At 45.4% G+C, this 19,888-nt stretch overlaps 1 protein-coding gene across 4 annotated transcripts in view; it reads right to left on the bottom strand.

The window, feature by feature from the left end:
* The window catches only part of MKX (mohawk homeobox), a 70,976-nt gene extending 62,045 nt beyond the window's left edge, over positions 1-8,931 (bottom strand). For 3 of the 4 annotated variants that reach the window (XM_041764879.1, XM_041764877.1, XM_041764880.1), the window contains exons 1-3: positions 6,892-7,342; positions 6,335-6,601; positions 4,616-4,775 (exon numbers count right to left, since the gene is read on the bottom strand). In XM_041764879.1, the coding sequence (XP_041620813.1) occupies positions 4,616-4,775; positions 6,335-6,522 (348 nt within the window). In that variant the 5' untranslated portion in view covers positions 6,523-6,601; positions 6,892-7,342. Of the gene's footprint in view, positions 1-4,615; positions 4,776-6,334; positions 6,602-6,891; positions 7,343-8,802 lie in introns of those variants that run through there. The other variant, XM_041764878.1, reaches the window with a different exon arrangement.
* Positions 8,932-19,888: the final 10,957 nt, after the last annotated feature.

The following is a 19,888-nucleotide window of genomic DNA, read 5'->3' as shown; positions in this document are numbered from 1 at the left end:
TCTATTTTACACGAAACAGGCCTCCTTACTATGGATAGGTTCTGCAACATCATTTTGATGTCAAACTCAGAGCTTAAGAAACAAGGTATTTTATAGTGAAAACTTGGAGAACCAAATATCTAGAAGTTGGAAGAGAAAAACTAGTAATTTTCATCCCTACTTTAACCAAGATGTTTACATTCATCGTATTGACAGAGCAATCATTATAGTAAACCCAAAGGGATAAGCCGGCATCTGTCCACCTTTGAACATACAGAATTAAAAAACTTATTCTGAGTTACCCAACTGAAATATTGAGAACCTCATTTCTATTCCATATAGTATAACACTTGAAATAATGTAGAAAGACCAATTTGAAATTTTGTTGAAAATTTAACAGTTGCTATAATCCTTGTAGTTGATAACTACATACATATTTCAGCAGAAGCACTCACCAAGCAAAAACGGAGTTATGTCAACAGAAGGGGCAAAATCTTAGAACAGAGCAGTTTTAATCAATGGTACATTGGTATGTTTAGCCATTATCATAGAAATGTGAAACTTCTATAAGTAAAGGAAACATTAACACCCAATCATTAAACATAATCTCAAGCTCAATGTGCATTGCACTCTGCATTGGGATCACGAAAGAAGTCAACTCAAGGAGACAGTTCACTTTTATAATCCAGAAAAAATATAATAACTATGTTTTAAAATATATACACATGAACAATGGGCAACACTGAAACCAGATATAGCACCCATCTGTCCTTCTCTGAAAAACTTCTTCCAAGGCAATTATTCTGCAGTATGCTCTATATCCTACAATAATATAAACCCTAAATGCATGCCACTTTATGTTATTCCACAATAAAGCTCTTCACATTTTGATAATACAGAGTATATTTTTTTATAATGTTTAAGCAATGGGCAGCCACAGAGATTAAGCACGATGGAATATTTTGGTTGGTTAAAGTACACACACACACACACACACACACACACACACACACACATTACCTGTTAATTTTATGGAAATGTGTATATCTCATTAGGTAGTAAGATGTCAGGTTAACAACAAAGAACTCTTTTAGCTTCATTTGTCAGGGATAAATAAAATGTAGGTGTAGATGAATGTCCTTAGAGCTTCTATTTATCAGAAAAAGTACCTTTTGAGGTGCTAAGAACATTTCCTCCACTAAAGTTTCAATTCTATGCTTCTAGGTTTAGTGGGACTGCTGACCAGGTTTTATGTTCTTCCTTATCAATTTAAGAGTAACAAAACAAAGCAAAAATATGTTTTATGGAAAGCTTAATGGCCTGATACACAGCCAAAAGGAAAATGTTAAATGTGAAGGAAATTATCAAAATACAAGACACTCTAATAGTTAAGGAATAAAAGTCATGTTAATTGCTTATTAACATCAGTTACAGAAACAGAGACAGAAGGTACTGCAATAAACAAGAAATAGGAGTTTGGAACTAGAAATAAGGGGAACACCCCATATTTATTGACAGACATTAAAAATATGACATATTTCCAGACATACTGAAGATGATAAAATGAGTTATATTCATGCCGTTGTATGGAACCATCATATAGCATTAAGGATAATGAGCTGCTCCCTGTGTATTCCAATGGAATAGATTTAAAAACTAGAATATCTATCAGATTTCAAGACATTCTCTAGTTTTCAGAATGATACTTTGGAAAGCCACATGGTGATTATAGCGGTATTCCCCAAAAGAACCTATTCACTCTACAAACATGTATGAACAGTTTATGGAAAATACAGTGCTGGAAAACATGGGGGGTGTGAAGATGAAAAAGACATGATCACTCTTCTCAAGAAGCCTGAATCCACAGTAGAAATTTGTTCACTGGGAGAACGTGATTCATTAAATAGGGCTCTAATTTGCAGAGATCAAAAGCTTTATTCAGCCCATAGCTTTCTATTTTTCCTCCAGAAGTGTAAAGTATTTACATAATTTATTTGGTTTCCCAGAGAGTCAGAATTTGCTTGAATGTTGAATGTATGTCTGACTTTCACAAACTCCCCCATACATACCAACATAAGTGCAGCTGACCCTTGCACAACACAGGCTTGAACTGCATGGAACCACTTATGCACAGATTTTTTTTTTCACCAAATCAGTACTATTGTAAATGTATTTTCTCTTCCTTATAATTTTCTTACTAATATTTTCATTTCTCTAGGTCACTTTATTGTAAGAGCATGGTATATGATATGTATAACACACAAAATATGTGTCTATCAACTGTTCATGTCATTGATGAGGCTTCCAGTCAACAGCAGGTTATTAGTAGTTAAGTTTTTGGGAAGTCAAAGCTATATATATAGATTTTTGACTTGCAGGAGGGTTGGTATCTCTAACTCTTGGGTTGTTCAAGGGTCAGCTGTAGATAGATATGTATGTATACATACACACACACACACATATACAGATATTCTTACATGGATATCTTATTATGCCTCATTGAAAATAACTGGACCAAAATTGGATTATTATACTTAAAGTCCCTTGCCTATTCTACACATTTTTATTTTTTCTGTTAATCACTAAAAAGTTCCAGGAACCAACTTCATTTACTATAAAAATTTGAAAATCATTAAGCAGGAATCACTTATTATTATAAATAATTATCTTCGCTTCACTTAAAAATCAAATGATTTTGTGCATTTTTATTTTCTGAGGACTAGTGTAAGAGAAAGAAAATATAATGAAAATATAAAGTATAATTAGAAAACCATAATAGAGTTACCAAGCTCTTAATGCAGAAAGAATGGTTATTTGCATTTGAGCTATCATTATAGGTAGAAAATAATTTGGTTCTGTATTAAAATTATGACTGCTTGCACTGCATCTCAACAGAACTATTGTACACAAAACTTTTTAAATGTCTCTGCTGATGACAATGTTACTTTTCGTAATTAAAAAAATGTCTAAATATGCCATATGCTTTCCGTATAAAAGGATGGCAAGCATTAAGTACGGAACTGTATGATATACCAAATTAATCTAATGTTTTATTGCTGACATCATTGTGAAGTATTCAAATAGTTCTATAAACTAGCGTATTTTCAAAATAAATAGCATACCTGTTTAAACTGAAATTTGAGCATATGCATGTATTTTCACAAGTCAAGTTTTTCTGACTAGAATCACTGAAAATTCATAGTTTTATGTTAAACAGATACTGAGCCAAGAACACTAAATAAATTTTCCCCTCCAGTGCTGCAGCAAATCACTATTAATACTATTGCCTGTTAACATGAAGCAAAACAGATGTTATTCTCTACAATTGTATTCTGAATATAAGCAGACAAATGCATATTATAGTTTTAATAAGCTTGAATACAAGTCAACTTTCATGCTTTGTCAAACTTTCCAGCAATTCCTAAAATGTCAACCTTCAATACTCTGGAAAGCAAGTTTTATTTTATCTAGTAGTTAAATATTATCTTTTATTTGGGGCCTCCCTCACTATAAATTTAATGGAATGACCAAAACTTCACAAATGCAGTAATGTAGTTGCTACTATAATACGTGAAACTTCTCAGCTCACTTCCCTCCTCCTCCTGTTTCTGAATAAATTTGTTCTGTTTGCATGTTTAAAAGTTCATGTCACCACACTTATTAAAGAAGTCTGTGGTGCGTTGGAAAGAGCATTTGATCTGGAATTACATTATTTCCGAGACTACTTCTATCCCTTAGTAACATTTAACTGCCACAGTGCCTTGGTCACATCACCTGTAAAATGCTCATTACTGCTCTAACTCACCTTATTTGGGGGAATATCAAGTAAGATCATGTACGGAAAAGTCAAATATAAAGAAGTGTTGTTCACTAGAGAAGAAACAAACCTGCACCCTTTCTCTGCACTTAACAAAGTGGTAAACCAACCACTTGAAATTGGCCTCTTCTCAACCCCAGTAGAAAGATACCAGCAGCAAAATTGTGTGGATTCTAGCTAATGCTCGGGATGCCTCTTACTTAATAAAATAAATAAAATTAAATTAAATAAAAAAAACCCCACTTCTTGCTCTTCCTCTCCATCTCTTGGCTCTATTAGTCAAGGTAATTCTGAAAGTCAGCCTGTAATCGACCTTTCATGTGGGGCCCTAATGCGTAGTGCCTTTGTACACGGTTCTCAAAGTTTCAGCCAGGGCCAGCAACCTTAGCATCCTGAAAACTTGTTGGAAATGCAGATAATTGACCCCACTCCAGACCTACCCCTGAATCAGAAACTCCCACGTGGGGCCTAGCAGTGTGGGTTTGAACAAGCCCTCCGGGCGACTGTGATGCACACCCAAGTTTGAAAATCACCGAGGTCGTCCCACCCGTACCCGTCTGTGTAGGGCACGCGAGCCCAGGTTCCCAGGCACCTTGTCATAGCTCGCAGGTAACTTCCCACCTCCCTCCTTCACAAAGCACCATGCATCCCCCTGCACTGAGCACGGGCGCTGAATCGACAGCTAAGACCGAGGGGAGACCCAGAAGCCTCCTGCATCCTCTGGGCCTCCGCCGGCCCCATGCCACCGGCTCGGCTCGGGAGGCGTCAGGCGGGGGTTGGCGCCAGCACGACGCGGGCCTGCTGCTCGGCCGCCCTTACCTGCACGAGCGTCATCTGCGAGCCGAGCGCCAGGAGGATCTTCTCCGTCTTGGTGGGGTACGGGTTGTCACGGTGCTTGTAGAGCCACTGCTTCAGGGGCCGCGCCATGTCTTGCAGAGCCTGCCGCTTGTGCCTCACCTTCCCGCCGTTCTGCCTGGCCCTGAACATGGGGGGGGGGGGGGCGGGTGAGCGGCGCCGCCCCCCCCCGCGCCTGCACGCCTCGGCGCCCGCGGCCACGCGGCCCGCTCTCCGGGGCGTCGGGCTCCGAGGACAAGCTGCGGTGAGGCAGGGACGGAGCCGCAGGAACGGGCGTCTCGCTTTGAGACGGCTGCTGGCCGCCAGGGGCATGTGGCGGGAAGGACACGCTTGAAAGGCGGGAGAGCTCGGCGCCAGGGCCCGGCGCCTGGAGCGGGAGGTGGCGTGGCGGTCGTTACGCGGCCTGGGGGCGGCGGGTGTTTAGGCTCCAGACCTGCGCCGCGGGGCGGACCCCTCTCCCCCGCCCCAGGCGCGCGGCCGGCTCAGGGTGTTGCCTGTCGGGAGCTTCCCCGAGGTCGACCCCTGGACGGCGGGCGTGGAGCAGGGATGGCGGCGGTCGTGCCGCCCCCGTTCGTTCCCACCGAGCTGTGTTCTTGATCCTCTGGACTCCGCGCAAGTGCTCGTGGAGGAAGGACACACACACACCACCCCAGGGGCCTGTCCCCGACCGAGGAGAGTTTAACAGCTGTGGAGAGCTCGGTCCCCGAGGAAAAAGCACGTTCAAAGGGGGAGGGAAGAGGCCGGAGCCGCGCGGAGCCCCAGGAGGAGGCTTCGGCGCTGCGCTCCCCGGCGGCTCCGGGAGGTGTCGCCGCGCCCCGCGCCCCGCGCCCCGCGCCCCGCCGCTCCGGGAGGGCCGCGCGCCTGCGCCGCAGCTTCCGGGACCTTCGCCTCTTGAAACGCTCTGAAATGCAACTCCGCTCCCAAGGACTGGCAGTGACATTTCCACGAAACCCAATCTCTGTCTCCCCAAGCAGCAACGCCGCAGAACAAGCAGCTGATGCAATCTCTCAGGTGGAGACGGCCAGGACGGCCGCCGCTCTCCCGCGGGGCGCTCAGGCAGCCGGAGGGAGCCGCCGGCCCACCCGCGAGCCCCCGCTCCGCAGCAGCCCCTCACCCCACCGAGCCGACCCCGGCGCGCCAGGCCGGCCGCCTCCCCCTCCGGGCTCGCAGCGGGCCCCGCCGAGCCGCGCGCGCGCGCGCCCGCGCCCAGGGCGCCCCGGGAACTGCCGACCTTGCCAACACCTTCGAGGCAGCGCCGAGGCCCCGTCGCGACCTGAGAGGGGGAAGGCCGCGGGGCCGGCCTGACCCGGGAAGCCCTGACCGCTTGGCCCCGCCCTGTTGCTTGGCGTCGCGCTCAGCCCCTTGTGCCCAGCTCTCAGCCGCGTCTGCACCCGTGGGCCGGAGCCGGGCAGGTCGCCCGCGACCCTGAGGTGCAGGTATCGGGGGACCGAGGGGCCGTCCCAGGTGTTCTCCCTTTCCAGCAAGCCTCCTGCGAGCTGCCCTGACGTGCCGATTCCCCTGTATTTGGAGAAACTAATGCTGGAGACCAGGGGCGGAGACCTTCCCTCCCGGGGACTCTGGGTCTCTAACCCACGGGCCTGGCCGCCCCTTGCGCGCCCCGCGCCGCCCACCGCTCCCACTGTCCCGGCTGCAGGCGGGGGGGCCCCGGGAGGGTGCGCGTACCCAGTCCTCCGGTGTCTCAGGCCGAGGTTGTCCTTGAGGGGCGGGCCGTCCGGAATGCCCACCTCGGGGCGGGCGTGGGCGCCGTCCAGGACGCCACCGTAGGGCCGGCTGCCCCGTTCCCGGTCCGCAGCACCGCGGTCCTCAAAAAGCACGGCGCCGCTGAGCTTGTCGAAGACGATGGTGTTCATGGCGCGGGCTGGCAGGGGCGCGCCGCGCGGCCGCAGCGCCTCGAGGCCTGGCCGCCGGGAGCTCCGCAGGGCTCGGGTTCTAGACGAAGAAGATGCATCGCGTTACTCGCCCAGTGCTCACAGCCCGACGCGTCCCGAGCCCCGGGCTTGGCCGAGGCCCTGGGCCCGGGAGCCGAGGGGAGGAGCGGGGCTGCGGCACCTGGACCCGGGAATCCTTGCTCTCCCCACCTGGCTACACCGGGAACCCGCCAGCCTCCCCTCCCCCCCAGCCCTGCTCGCTCGGCGGGGGGGGGGGGGGGACAGGTCCCTACCCTCCTTCTGGGCCCCCGACATCGAGTTCCCAAGGAACCTCAACCGGGAATAATTTACCTGCGTTGGCAAAGGAAAGTAATTCCTAAACGAGTTCTTTTCTTGGCTTTAATCTGGAAGAACTGCAATCGGGTTAGCGGAGCCGGAGAGGCGCGGGGAGGGAGGGGGGTGTTGGTTCTTCGGGCACAACGGAAGTCTAAAGCATCGCGGAGCTCCCGCTCGGGTTATAAGGACGGATTGGAAGGAAGGGAAATTTGGGGGCAATATGAACGACTACATCTGCAAGTCCCGGTTAATGAGTCCCAGGCCACACTGGGATTCCGGGGATTTTCATGTTTTCTAGATCCTGGATGGTTTGGCTGAAACCCCTGCGTTCTAATTCTGGCTAAGGTCCCTGGGGGTAGGGGTGAGGGCAGGGAAAGTTAGTTCACTCCGGAGCCAGAAAGTTAAGTGGCGTCAGAGGCAAATGCACCACTTTGTGTCCCTCCCCCCCCCCCCGCGGTCCTCCTACCCCCCCGCCCCCGCCCGCTCCAGGACGCGCAGGGTCCCGGCGGGTCAAAGGCGCCGGAGACCCGGGCCTCCCGGAACCCGCTGTCAGGGCTGTCCTCTTCCTCGGCGCGGGGGTGAGCCTGGAGCTCGGAGCCCCTCCTCACTCGCCCCTCTCTGGAGCCTCGGGGAACCATTTCAGAGGTTGCATAGGTGTCAGGAGCGGAAGGAGGCATAGCGGTCCGCGCACCACCGAGCCTGCGGCTTCCATCCTTGGAAAAAGCTTGCAGCTCACCTCCGGGGTCGCGGCGGCCCCGAGCCTCTGGCCGCAGAGCGCCGGCCTCAGGTTCAAGCCCGCGCCGCGGCGGAGCAGCGGAGTTACCGCCCCCATCACCCCGCCTCGCGCCTCGGGGGGAGCTCCTGTTCCTCCCCAGCCGCCTCGGCACTGCTGCCAGCGCCCCCTCACCCCGCCCCGCCCAGGCTGGGGCAGCCACCCCAACACGTCCAGATCTTCTGCCTCGCAGAGCGCCCGCACTCGCCAACGCCCCCTAACCCCGCCCTCCCGCCGCCTCAGCAGCGGCCACGCGCGACACTGAGGACCGTGACCGTGACCACTAGGAGACAGCTACCGTCGGGATTCCTGGGGAGGGGGCCAGCCTTCTGCGGAGTGCTCAGTGCACCGTGGGCTGCGTCCTCCCGCGCAGACAGGTACGTGTCTGAGTGTGCACACAGCCTCGGCCAAGGGTGTCAAAGCAAATTTCCGCGCTTGCAGCCCCTGTTCTACCGTCAGGACTAGCCTCGGTGGTGGTGGTGGTGGTGGTTTTTTTTTTTGTTTTTTTTTTTAAATCAGTGCGCGTAGTGCTTTGCGTTCACGCCGAGGTGTTTGTCAAACACACCCTTTCCCACTCCGACTGTGTCTCTCCGCCCCGTGGTCCCAGGGTCAACGGCGAGTTTTTCCAGGCGACTCCGCCGTGAGGTTTGCCATCCCGGACCTTGTCCTGGCCGTCCCAAGCCCACGCAGAGGTCGCAACCACAGACACAGACGCCCGGCGCAGTCCGGGGCTGCAGGCTGCAGGCGAGCTGGGAGGGGGCTGCAAGGGTCCGAGGGCCGGGTCCGGAAGCGAGGGGTTCGGGGCGTGGGGCGTGGGGCGTGGGGCGTGGGAAGCGCGGCTGCTGGCCCTCACCCGGCGCCCAAGCGCAGTCCCCAGCGCCCCTTTCTGCTCCTGCACCCACCCCCCTTACCCTCACCCTGCCCCGCTCCAAGCTGTCGCTTGGGGAGCTCCCTGCGTGTGGAACTACCCCACCCAACGCCCGCGGACCACTGTAAAGCCGCGCAGGAGCGGCCACCCCGGGGCGCGGACCTGGAAGCGCGGTGGGGGCAGGGCGGGGAGCGCCGCGGCGCAGGAGGCCGAGGGAACGCGCCCTCCGGAGCCGGGGCGAGCCTCGCGTCCCTCGCGCCCAGCACGACGGCGACCTGGGCGGTACCTGGGGCGGTGCGGCCGGCGGCCGGCGGCAGGGCGGCTGGCTCTCCCGCGTCGGGGCTAGGCGCGCTCCCATCCCCGCCGCATGTTCTCGGCGCGGGCTCCAGCGCGCTCCCCGCAGCCACTGCCGTCCTCTCGGCTTTATTTACCCAGACGGGCGCGCGCCGCCCGGGAACAGGAATGCCGAGGCCTTCTCATGTTTCTTGACTGCGCGGCCCAGCCGGCGAACATCCTGCGGGCGCGGCATCCACGTTCCCGGGCCGGCGAGAGGAAGCCTCAGCACCCTCCCGGCCGCGGGGACTGCCGCGAACCTCGCAGACGAGCCGCCGCGGTAGGCGCCGCCGGGGAGGCCCCCCCGGCCCCCGCCCCCCCCCGCCCGCCCGCCCGCCCGCCGAGTCCTCCCCAGCGGGGCCCGGCTCTCAGATGCGCCGGCCCCGCAGGCGCAGAGCAAAGGGGCCATTTCCTTCACACTTAGGGGAGAAATTGGAGAAGCCGCAAGTAGCGCTGGGCTCGGGCTCCCGGAGCTGAGACTGCGGTGCAAATCCCGCGTCTTAGCTGGCCCGAGAGCCGGAGATTTAGCCACGCGTGGCCGGGCAGGAGAGTGCATTGCGATGCGCCCTTCATTTTCTCCGCGATTCGCAGGAGTGGAGTTAGGGCTCAGGTTTGCGCCTCTAACGTGCGAGCGTATTACGGGAGGTGCTTGCGCCCCGGGAGCTCCTTTTCTGGTGTCACCGGGCTTCTGGGGTCCGGGCTGTCTCGGATCCAGGCGCACGTCCACCGTCCGAGGCCGGGGCTGGAGAGGCTGCGCTCGCCGTAGGACACCGGGGTGGAGGGAGGCAAGGCTGGGGCGAGGCGAGCCCAGGTGCCCAGCCCACCGTGACCCAGGTAGAAAGAGAGGGCGAGCCCAGGGCCAGGGACCTGCATGCAGGAAAGGGCATGGAACTGGGAAGAATCCCGAGCTGGGACACAGTGCAAGGAGTCAGAATGCCTCTCAGATTCCCTTATTGATGATAGTTCTCTTCCCACCATCACCCTAAATATAAGAGTAGCGAAAGCCGCGATTTGGGTGCAACGGGAAGCTCAGAGCTTCTGGCAGCCTCGAGGATCCTCCAGGCGCCGAGCACGGAGCCGCCCGCGTACTCGCCGCGGGCCCTGCCGCCGCAGCGACACCTTCATCTTTTAGTAAGAGCGAAAGTAGATTTTCCCAAACCTGAAAGTTATGACATCATTATTCTTTTCCCCTCAAAGGTGGCTGGGTCAGCTCTGGGGCAAAGGCCCACCTAAGCATCTTCCTTTTATGGCCCTGGAAGTGGTTAAATATATCTATATATTAAAGCTACTATTTCCAAGACTAATCACACCTTCGAATTTTCCATTATGTTATCTCCCAAAATACGCGATGGCAAACCCGGCAGTGGCACAATCTAAAGCAGAACAGGACGAAGGTTTAAGTTTTTGCGCGTTAGGCAGATAAATATTATCATTTGATCACATTTCCCCGTGTCCTTGTTTTCCTTTCACGTATAATTTGAGGTTGGGACGTTAGCATTTTGTCATTGGCGCCGCACTTGACTTGCTGAAGTGTGAATTCAATATACACGTCGGTCTACAGAACTCGCTGTGGGATTTAAAGTCCCGTCATAAAATTTCAGCCACAGACTTGCAGCGAATAAGCTTCACAACAATTGATAAATTGATAAATCACAGGAAGAAAGAGAGGGATTCTCTCCTATGGCTCTATGATGGTGGTCACCAGACATTATAATGAAATCAGATGTAAAACGCCCCTCTGACATCTATTTTGGTCAGCTGTGCTGTGTAAAGCAACAAGCATGTACTTGGTTGCTTGTAATTTCATTGTACAGTACTGAGTTAGGGAGTAGTATATACTGCATTTTGTTGTTTTAGTCTTAACTGCATTCACGCAATTTTAAAATGCATTTAGAGGACTTTCATCTTAGATATATTTACGAATAAGATTTGTTTTCTTAAAACGTGATATAAAATATACAGCAAAATAATCTTTGTGTGAAACATTTTTTATTTGGTATAGGAATAAATATACACACCTTTGTCTTAAGTCACTGAAAAAGTATTGCAGAATTATTTTAGATAATAGTTTAGTAATTAGAATCCATTTTAAAATAAAAAAAAAAACAGTGAAGGGTTGGTTTTTAAATGAAATCGTATGGAGGATCCCTCCATAATATACAAATGGGCATGTGTTTTCTGATAGACCAAAATCTTATTTTTGCAAGTTTCATCCTCTGTGCAAGAATAAAGTTTCTTCTTTATTTTAACCCACAGTTCAGACACAGTTATCATTATATTAAATTCCACCTCTTCTGAAGATGAATTTTACTGAGCTTCTAATGCTATGTTGTAATCTCAGCATATGAAATGCTGCATTATAATCCTCAGAAGCAAACCTTCAAGTTTTAGAAAACATATCAGAAGACCTAAGAGAATATGTAGTTTGTGGGAGATGGCCATGTACAGGTGAAAGAAAAAAACAGCTTAGGCCAGAAGTCAGAAAATTTGAGTCCTAATCTTAATTTTGGTTAGTTTGATCTTGGTTTAGCCTGAACTTACTAAAGCATAAAAGATGAAGATATTAAGTTTTCCACAAATTTGCCATATGCTATTATTAAGATTTTTTTTTTTTATGTGAAAGCAATATATTACTACTGCTAAAGCTAGAAAAATGTTAAGTAAGAACATTTGGCAGAAATCTTGATTCATTCTATTAGACCTAGAGTGTCATTATAAACATAAGCAATTTTCACTTTCAAATTAAAAAAAAAAAAGCCTTCATTTTAATCATTTTGGTATTTTACCAAAAGGAGCCTGACAGTTCAGAACAAATATTGATTAAAGTTTTTGAAAATAAGGATTGCTTTTAAACTCCCTTTTTCTAGTTATTACTTATAGGCAATGATATAAATTACAAAGCCAGGGAATGACTGTCGCTTCCCGTCCAAATGTTATAAAATAGTAAATTTATGAACAAATAGCAGGTTCACCTCACACTTGGCCAGTGTGACTTGTAGAGATACATGTCGAAGTGCATAAGGGAAACAGCGAAGCCCGTAGTGAAAGCCACAGCTGCAGAAACATGGTGGGTGAGCCAGCAGAAATGGGAGCCTCCAAATTTCTCACAAGGCATTTTTTGCTTTGTTTATGATTTAATTTTAATTGCATAAATAACGCAGGATAAATTCTCTCTGAGAGGGCCTTCTCCATAAATTCACTCACAGCCAAGGAACAGAGTACAAGTGAAAGTTCCTCCACCCAGTCACGTTCCTGGGAAGCAACCACCAAGAGGTGGCCACTGCTGATTTGATGTGCAGCCTTTGGCTCCTTCTTCTCTGGGTTCACATACATGAATGCAAGCAAATCATCATAGTTTCGCTTTCTGACCTTTTGAAGTAAATGAGACCATAACTTACACCCTTATATAAACGTACACAGACACACAGAATTAAACTAAAACTCGCTTTTTCATTCGATTTCATAGAGAACTTTCATATTAGGACATATACATGTAATTCCGTACTTTTAAGTCTTACATGATGCTCCATAATCCATTTAGTCATTCTCCATCATCATTTCTGCCTTTTCAATGTTCACTGTAATAAACATTAAACACCTTTGTTGGACTATTTCTGCACAAGTGTAAGCATGTTTCTAGGAGTAGCTATACAGATGTGGAACCCCTCCTGGGTTGAAGGAGACATGATTTAAAATTTTTGATAGATATTTCCTAATTTCCCTCCAATCTATACCCCTAAAGTCCCCGTTTGCTGACATGCTGCATAGCATTTCATATATTTGGACATCATAATGTTTGCCAGTCTGATGAGTAAAATAGTGTCTTATCGTGTGAGAAGATTTTCATTTGCTTATAAGCCATTTGTATTTCTTAATTAAAGAAACTTGCTTATATTTTTATTAGATGCCTTGTTAATTTTATAAAGATCCTTTTGTAAATCATTTTTCCATGATATATATGTTTTATATAGTGCAAATATGTTACCTGGTCTGACATCTGCCTTTTGCCTATTTTGATTTTGCCTTATAGGGGGTTTAAAGGTGAATATAGGTCAATAGGTCTGCATTTTCCTTTATGAATTCTTGGTTTTGTGTCTTCCTTACAATTTTGTGTCTGAATTTTGTGTTTTTATTTTCTTCTAATGGTTTTAAAAAATTATTTTCACTTGGCTCTTTAATCCTCTTGGAATTAATCTGTATATGTTGTGAGGTGGAAATCTAATTTGATTCTTTTTTCTTCTTCAGTTGAATAGCTAGTTATTCCTGTGGTGTCCCTTAAAGAGTCCCCCCCCCCCCCCCCACTGATTTGAAATTACTTTTCTGGTGTACATGGCGAATTCCTTTCCAATGTAGATTGGTCTAAGAGATGTTGCAAAACACCCAAAAGGCTGTAATAAATTTAATCTTCAAAATTTTAAAACCATCTTGCGCTCCAAAGACTTCCAATATTATTCTGTTTCTAATTTCAGAGCATGTCAAGTATCGAAATAGTAATATGCATGGCCTGGTTATGGTTCTAATTTAGAAGGCTAATTCAATACTGTTCTAGGACGAAGTTGCCTTTTATTTTGTCGTGTCCTGCTCGAAGCAGGAGAGCAGTTTCGGGCAGCCGTATTCTCCAGAGTAGAGGACGGCTGTACAGAGCTTTTCAAATGCATCACATAACCAAGTGGTAACTGACCACCAGCAATATAAGGTTATTTGTAAAAATGATGAGTCCCTGCCATCCATCATTTGAAAAAGTAAAATGCATCTTTTTTTTTTTTCTTGCTCAATTCTTAATGCAATGTGAATTACTTTTTTTTTTTTTTTCCACAAAGCAACCAGTCAATATGAGAACCTTCAATCTGCTTGCATATTAGTCAAATTCACTCTGGACAAACATGCAAATATTTTGTTGCCAACACTCCTCAAAACGTTAGCTACATAAAAAGTACAGAAATACAAATAATGAACAGTCAGTAGAGCTGAGATCCAGGTGGGTTAATGTTCTTTTTCTACTTCCCAGAGCTTGAGACAGGGCCTGAAGTAACCGTGAAGCACTAACACTTCATCTTTTCGTTTCATTCCAAAATATCTTCGGTAGCCACCAATAATCACAGAGTCTCTACTCCATTATACACATGAAAATATACTATATTGTGGAATCTTGAGGTGAAATCTGGAGAACGTTTTGTCCTCAAAATGTGCATTGAAATACAAGAATTTCTCCCAGGAGACTATTCTATCTTGAAAATCAATTTGCTTGCACATCAAAACGTGGCCATTTAAATATAGTGAAGACTTTTGATCACCAGCTAGTATGACTCTATGTTTGGAACCAAAATGGACTTCAGGTACTCAATAGAGTTTTATTTTTTTTTTTTTTCAATAGAGTTTTAAGATGTAATTACTCTATGTACTTCATGCTGTATCAAGCTTTTGGCTGACCCCACCACCCCATCCATCCTCCCTGCTTTCATTTTTATCCTGTTTTCATGTATGTGTGGTTTATTTGAATAAATTCACCAAAGGAATGCATGTGAGCAAAAGTGATGTATTCAACTTTTGCTTAATCTGCTTAAAAAGAAATTGCTTGTCCTCTTTAACTCTTCCCTGTTACCAAGGGCTGGAACACGGATGTGGCAGTGACCCACATCTATTGATCAGATAACAACTCAAAGAACAGCAGAGAGTCACAAGATGAAAGGAACCTGGGGCTTTGAATGGACCACATGGATGAGAGCTTCCGGGCTTGGGCTCAGATAACTCTTTCTGGGAATGGCTGGACGGTAAATGTGTGAGGTTTTGTGGGTCATAAGTTCCCCGTTCAACTCTGCCACTGCAGTGTGAAAGCAGCTGTAGATAATGCTTGAGTATGAATGAGTCAATGAATGAGTGTTGCTGTGTTGCTGTAAAACTATTTAATGGACACCGAATATTGAGCTTTATGTAATTTTCATGTGCAACACAATATACTTCCCTTGACCTTTTTTTTTTTTTTCAGTCATTTAAATATGTACAAACTGTTCTTACCTCAGGAATAGAAACAGACAGCAGGCTAGATTTGACGGGAGGTTGTGTTTGCTGGTCCCCCGCACCTGGGCTATTCAGCTCTGGCCTCTTATGAGGGACCAGTAGACTTCCCCTTCTTGAAGTCACAGTACTTTGGGGTTTTGTGACAAAGGGAACTTAGCCTATATGCTCCATAATGAACACCTGTACAAAGTTACCACCAGCGGGCTTAAACAAAGCACTTTTAGATGACTGGAGGCTTTCCCAAACAGAGGGAACTCGAAGGATGTCAAGAAAGCATGCTTTCTCCCCTCTCCTCCTGAGAATGTGTTAAATATGTTTACAGAATCAGCCTAATTATTTTCACAATATTTTTAATGCTGTTCTTTTTGTATTTTAACCCCCCTTTTTAAAAAAAAAGTATTGACATACCTTTAGACACGGTATTGTTTGGGTTTTGATGCGTATGTTTTTTTTTAAGTCATGGAAAAATGGTGATTAATTTATAAGGATTACTGTTTTCTAGCTCACTTCCTCCTGCCTCTCCCCCAAACCCCACAAAATTCAAACTATTTTTTCCATTGTTTTCTTTTTAAATAATCAACAGTAAATATTTATGGGACACCTGCATGCAAAATCCCGTGCCAAGAACTGCACTGAATTTGATTTAAAAGACATGATCCTTGCCTAGCTTAGAAACTTGTTAAGAAAGCCCCAGAAAACAAACATACCTCATCTAAAATGTTCTAAGGTGTCTGATATAAAGATTGCTTGAATCCAGTAAATCTGTAAATCATCTGTAGAAATTGCATGAGGGAGCATAAAGACGATAGAAGGGACATTTTATGTGTCTGCTAAAAATTTTGTAACCATATTACCAACATCCTTCCAGAAAACATGCAAAAAGATCATTATTTCAGAAATTTGAGCCTGATTGAAAAACAGCATTTTCACCTCTTACGTCAGACTTTTTCAAGTTTTATGCCAAAAACCTCTGGGTTTCAAGAGAGATTTTTAGGGCTTCCATTGGAAAAAAAAAAAATACGGCAAGAGTAAACACAGGAGTTGTTAGCTCATCTTTCCTGGTCCAGGCCTTCCTGAAACCTGCCTCTGGTCCTCCACCTTTACACTCTTTTGGAAAACTCTTGAAGGGAGAGGGGGTTTGGAAGAGACGAGTTTTGAGAATAAACTTGTCATATGTGGCAGTGAGGTAATTCTTGAGAGAGAAGCCTCTACCTCTCTCCTAAGACCAATTCTTGCCCAAGTGTCTCGGCTCCAGACTACCCCGGCAGGCAACTTATTGGGGTGGAGTGGTGGGGTGGAGCAGTTGGGCCTTCACCTAGAACTATACAGTGATCCTAAGTAATTAGCTATCTGTTTGTTTTGATATTCATTGATCTTTGCTAAGTGTGCTTTGATGTTGTCAGCTACTACAAATCCTGTTTTAGAAGGGAGTGTGGGCTATACAAGAAAGGGAAAAGGAAAAAAGCTGTTTATGCCAATGAATTGTGCAATTTAAATAGCCCAAAGTCTAGGATAAGAGAAGCCCTGTAATATCCAAATATCACAATTTTTTTTTCTTGGACCTGCAGTAGCGGTCAGCTCAAGACAGAATGTCCTAATGCTGCTCTTCTGGACTCTTATAAATGGGGACATAGTTATGGAATAAAAAAAAATTTACATCATATGCACATGGCACTTACTACATGCCCATGTACCATCGTAGGCACTTAACTCATGTCATTCTCACAGCCATCCTTTGGGGTAAGCACCTGTTAGTGCCCATTTTGTAGAAGAGGACGCCTAGGCCTAGAATTGCCCTAAGTCACGGGTTGATCACTGGTGGAGCTAGGATTTGAATGCGGTCAGGCAGGTGCCAGAGCTCATTTGCTGAATCACCTAACTCTGACTAACCGCCTCTCTGAAGGTACGCTGGAAGGGTAGAGAGAAAGAACGTTACTTGGCTGCATCATTGTAGGCACAGCTAAATACGTGGTTGCACACCTTTTGGCTCCTCATGCAGCAGCAGGAAATTTGACACCAGTGTGTTTGCTTTCCTTTCTGTATGTGACCTTGGTGGGGAGCAGATAGACTCTCAGTGTCACCCAGAATGTGATGACTTCCCACAGCTCCGACATCATCGCAAAAGGCTGTACTTCCTGTTAAATTTCATGTGTCTGTTCACACTCAAAAGCCAATAACTGCTGACTCTTCTGTGGGTTCTCTCAATCTGGAGAACATCCTTCCTACCAGGCGGTGAAGTGGTTCAGCAATGAAAAACAACATACTTTGGAACACCCCCAGCGATCTGGAAATGTTGCTCTGTTATAGGAATAGACACAGCAGGATTGTAAGTGGCATATCCCAAGTGGGGTGAAAACCAGTCGTTTGACTGAGAGGCCTAAAGAGATGATAGTGGCGCCTACGACTTCATGAATTTCTTGCTGTTTTGTCTCTGTTTTGTTTTGTTTTGTCTTGTTTTTGTTTGGGATAGCTTCTAGGCCTCCCTCTAATATTCGTGTAGTCCAAGGCAAAAGTACAAATGGACGCCTACACACCATATGTCTAAATATTTAAAAGTTACAAATCAAGCTAAAAACACTGTTAAATAAAATATGTCACATCCCTCTACCTTGACAACTATACTATCATGATGAAAAATCAAAAACTATTTAAAGTTATGATTTTTCTTTGAAAAATATCGAAGACAAGTTGGTTTAATTGTTACTGCACATGTCTGGATGTTTTGTTGTTGGACTGGCAATGTTAAATGAGTAATAAAATGAAAGAGACACAATTTGTAATTTATTATGTATTTATTTAATTAAATTTATTTTCTTGTCTTCATTTCAGTAAAGATCACTGTGTTATTATGATCGATATGCTCTCATAACTTGTGTTCTGAAGGAATTCAAAGAAAAAGTAATTCTACTAAAAGTGTCCAAGATATATTGAATATGTGAAATAAGTGAATATATTTTCATCAAGAATGTACATTAAAGCAAATATAGAAAATTTTAGGTTTAGAGTTATTTTTTTTTAATCTTTATTTATTTATGATAGTCACAGAGAGAGAGAGAGAGAGGCAGAGACACAGGCAGAGGGAGAAGCAGGCTCCATGCACCGGGAGCCCGATGTGGGATTCGATCCCGGGTCTCCAGGATCGCGCCCTGGGCCAAAGGCAGGCACCAAACCGCTGTGCCACCCAGGGATCCCGGTTTAGAGTTATTTTAATATAGTTTATATATTTTTAATATATATTGTTATGAAGTGCTATTTCATTCTAAAATACATTATATGTAACATTCAAATAGAAAAGAAAAATTAATAATTAATGAATATAGGATTTTAAATAAAGCTGAAATTTTATTTAATATTTTGGAAAATTAATTTAGAATATTCCATATAAATAAACTTATCTGTTCATGCTAGTGTTCAAGGCATAGCTGGTTGTCAGTGTAAAGTACTGATATCTGATTTCATGAATGACAGTCTAGATCTACACACTTATCAATCTTTAAGTGATATAAATTGTTTAATATTGCAAAATGTTCTGTCACTGCCAGGTGCAACCACTGCAAAGATTTGCTAAACATTGAATATCTTGTATTGGAGAAGCAAGAAAGTGATGCCAGGCACTTCTGGAAAACAAATACTACACGAAGCAAGGCTAGATTGCATTCAGAGGATTTGCTGAGTTGATTAACTTATCTTTTCTCTCTGCTCTTGAAAGAAATGCTCACCTCTAATGTTCTTAGCAGGATAACCAAAACCTTTCCAATATTTGGAAGTGATTACCTTTTATCCTCAGGTTATACAACAAACAATGTATAGAAGAATTCCTATGGGCCCTGAATGGTATTGGTCACAGCAGCAGGTTTTTTGGTTTAAAGTCATTCTAATGAGTGCTAAGTCCTATACAACAGAGGCACCGTGTGCTCTTTAATACAGTTACCTGCACACAGGTGTATGATGTAGGTCCTTTCAAAGAAAGGTTCAGGGCAGTGGCCCCTTGCCCAGGTCTAAAGGTGATACTGGTTGTTTCGAGTGCTTTTAAATTTTTTGCATTTATTTATGTACTGATTTACTGACTTCTAAAAAATTTATTAAACTTGGGTTCTCTGATGAATCAAAATGAAATCACACTTACTGAATAATTCCCATGAGTTTATCCTCTGATGAGCCTACAATGACTAATGCATGTGACAACACCTGAAGTGACAGAAAGGCGTGTCATTTTTAACAGGGCAACATACATTTTTAACAGGGGCAATTATTACAGAGCCGTTCTTAGGAAACAATATTTTCACTGAGGGTCAGGGGATTATACACTTGAGCGAAGTCAGCTTTGCAAATTATTTCCCTTAAGATGAATGAGGAGACAGCTGATTATGGGCACTGCATATGGCTACTACCACTTACCAGCCTTATTCACAGGCAATCATGAGCTCCACAAAATGCTTTTTATTTCCTTCAACACCATGTTTTTCAACATGTAGCTTGTGAACTGCCTTAAGCAGGGGTACTTGTTAAAAATGCACATTCCAGATCCCAACTATACATGCTGAAAGTCAGGTTTCCTGGGCTTAGGCCCTATGGCAATGCTAACACAGATGTTTCTCAAACCATACTTAGGGAAAAAATTGATTTAGGGCAGTGGTGCTTAAGCTTTTTAAATTATACACCCTGATTAGTAAAAAATATTTTGGGCAGACATCTCTAACATATAATCATGTATTTGTAAATAGTCTATGTGCACTATTGTCCTATTATATCATGTTAATTCTAAAACACACAAAAAAAATTTTTTTTAAAGGCAAAGGTAAGTAATATTTTTAAAATATCTTTTTCTCTCAGTGAAACAAAAATATTTTTTGCTTCCAGCAAAATATAATTGTTAATAAGTAAATATATATTAATATGATCAACAGGTTTTAGTGAAAGCATTATAATTTGAATTGCTTTATAATTAAAAAAATCTTGGCTTAATAATAATTTAAAAGTTGGGGCTCAAGTTCAGGTTAATTAGAGACTTGTTTTTCATG

The sequence above is a fragment of the Vulpes lagopus genome, chromosome 8 (assembly GCF_018345385.1).
Source record: "Vulpes lagopus strain Blue_001 chromosome 8, ASM1834538v1, whole genome shotgun sequence".
In the NCBI taxonomy this organism is placed as follows: domain Eukaryota; kingdom Metazoa; phylum Chordata; class Mammalia; order Carnivora; family Canidae; genus Vulpes; species Vulpes lagopus.
Note: the sequence above shows the minus strand (reverse complement) of the source record. Positions and strands in the feature narration are given on the sequence as shown.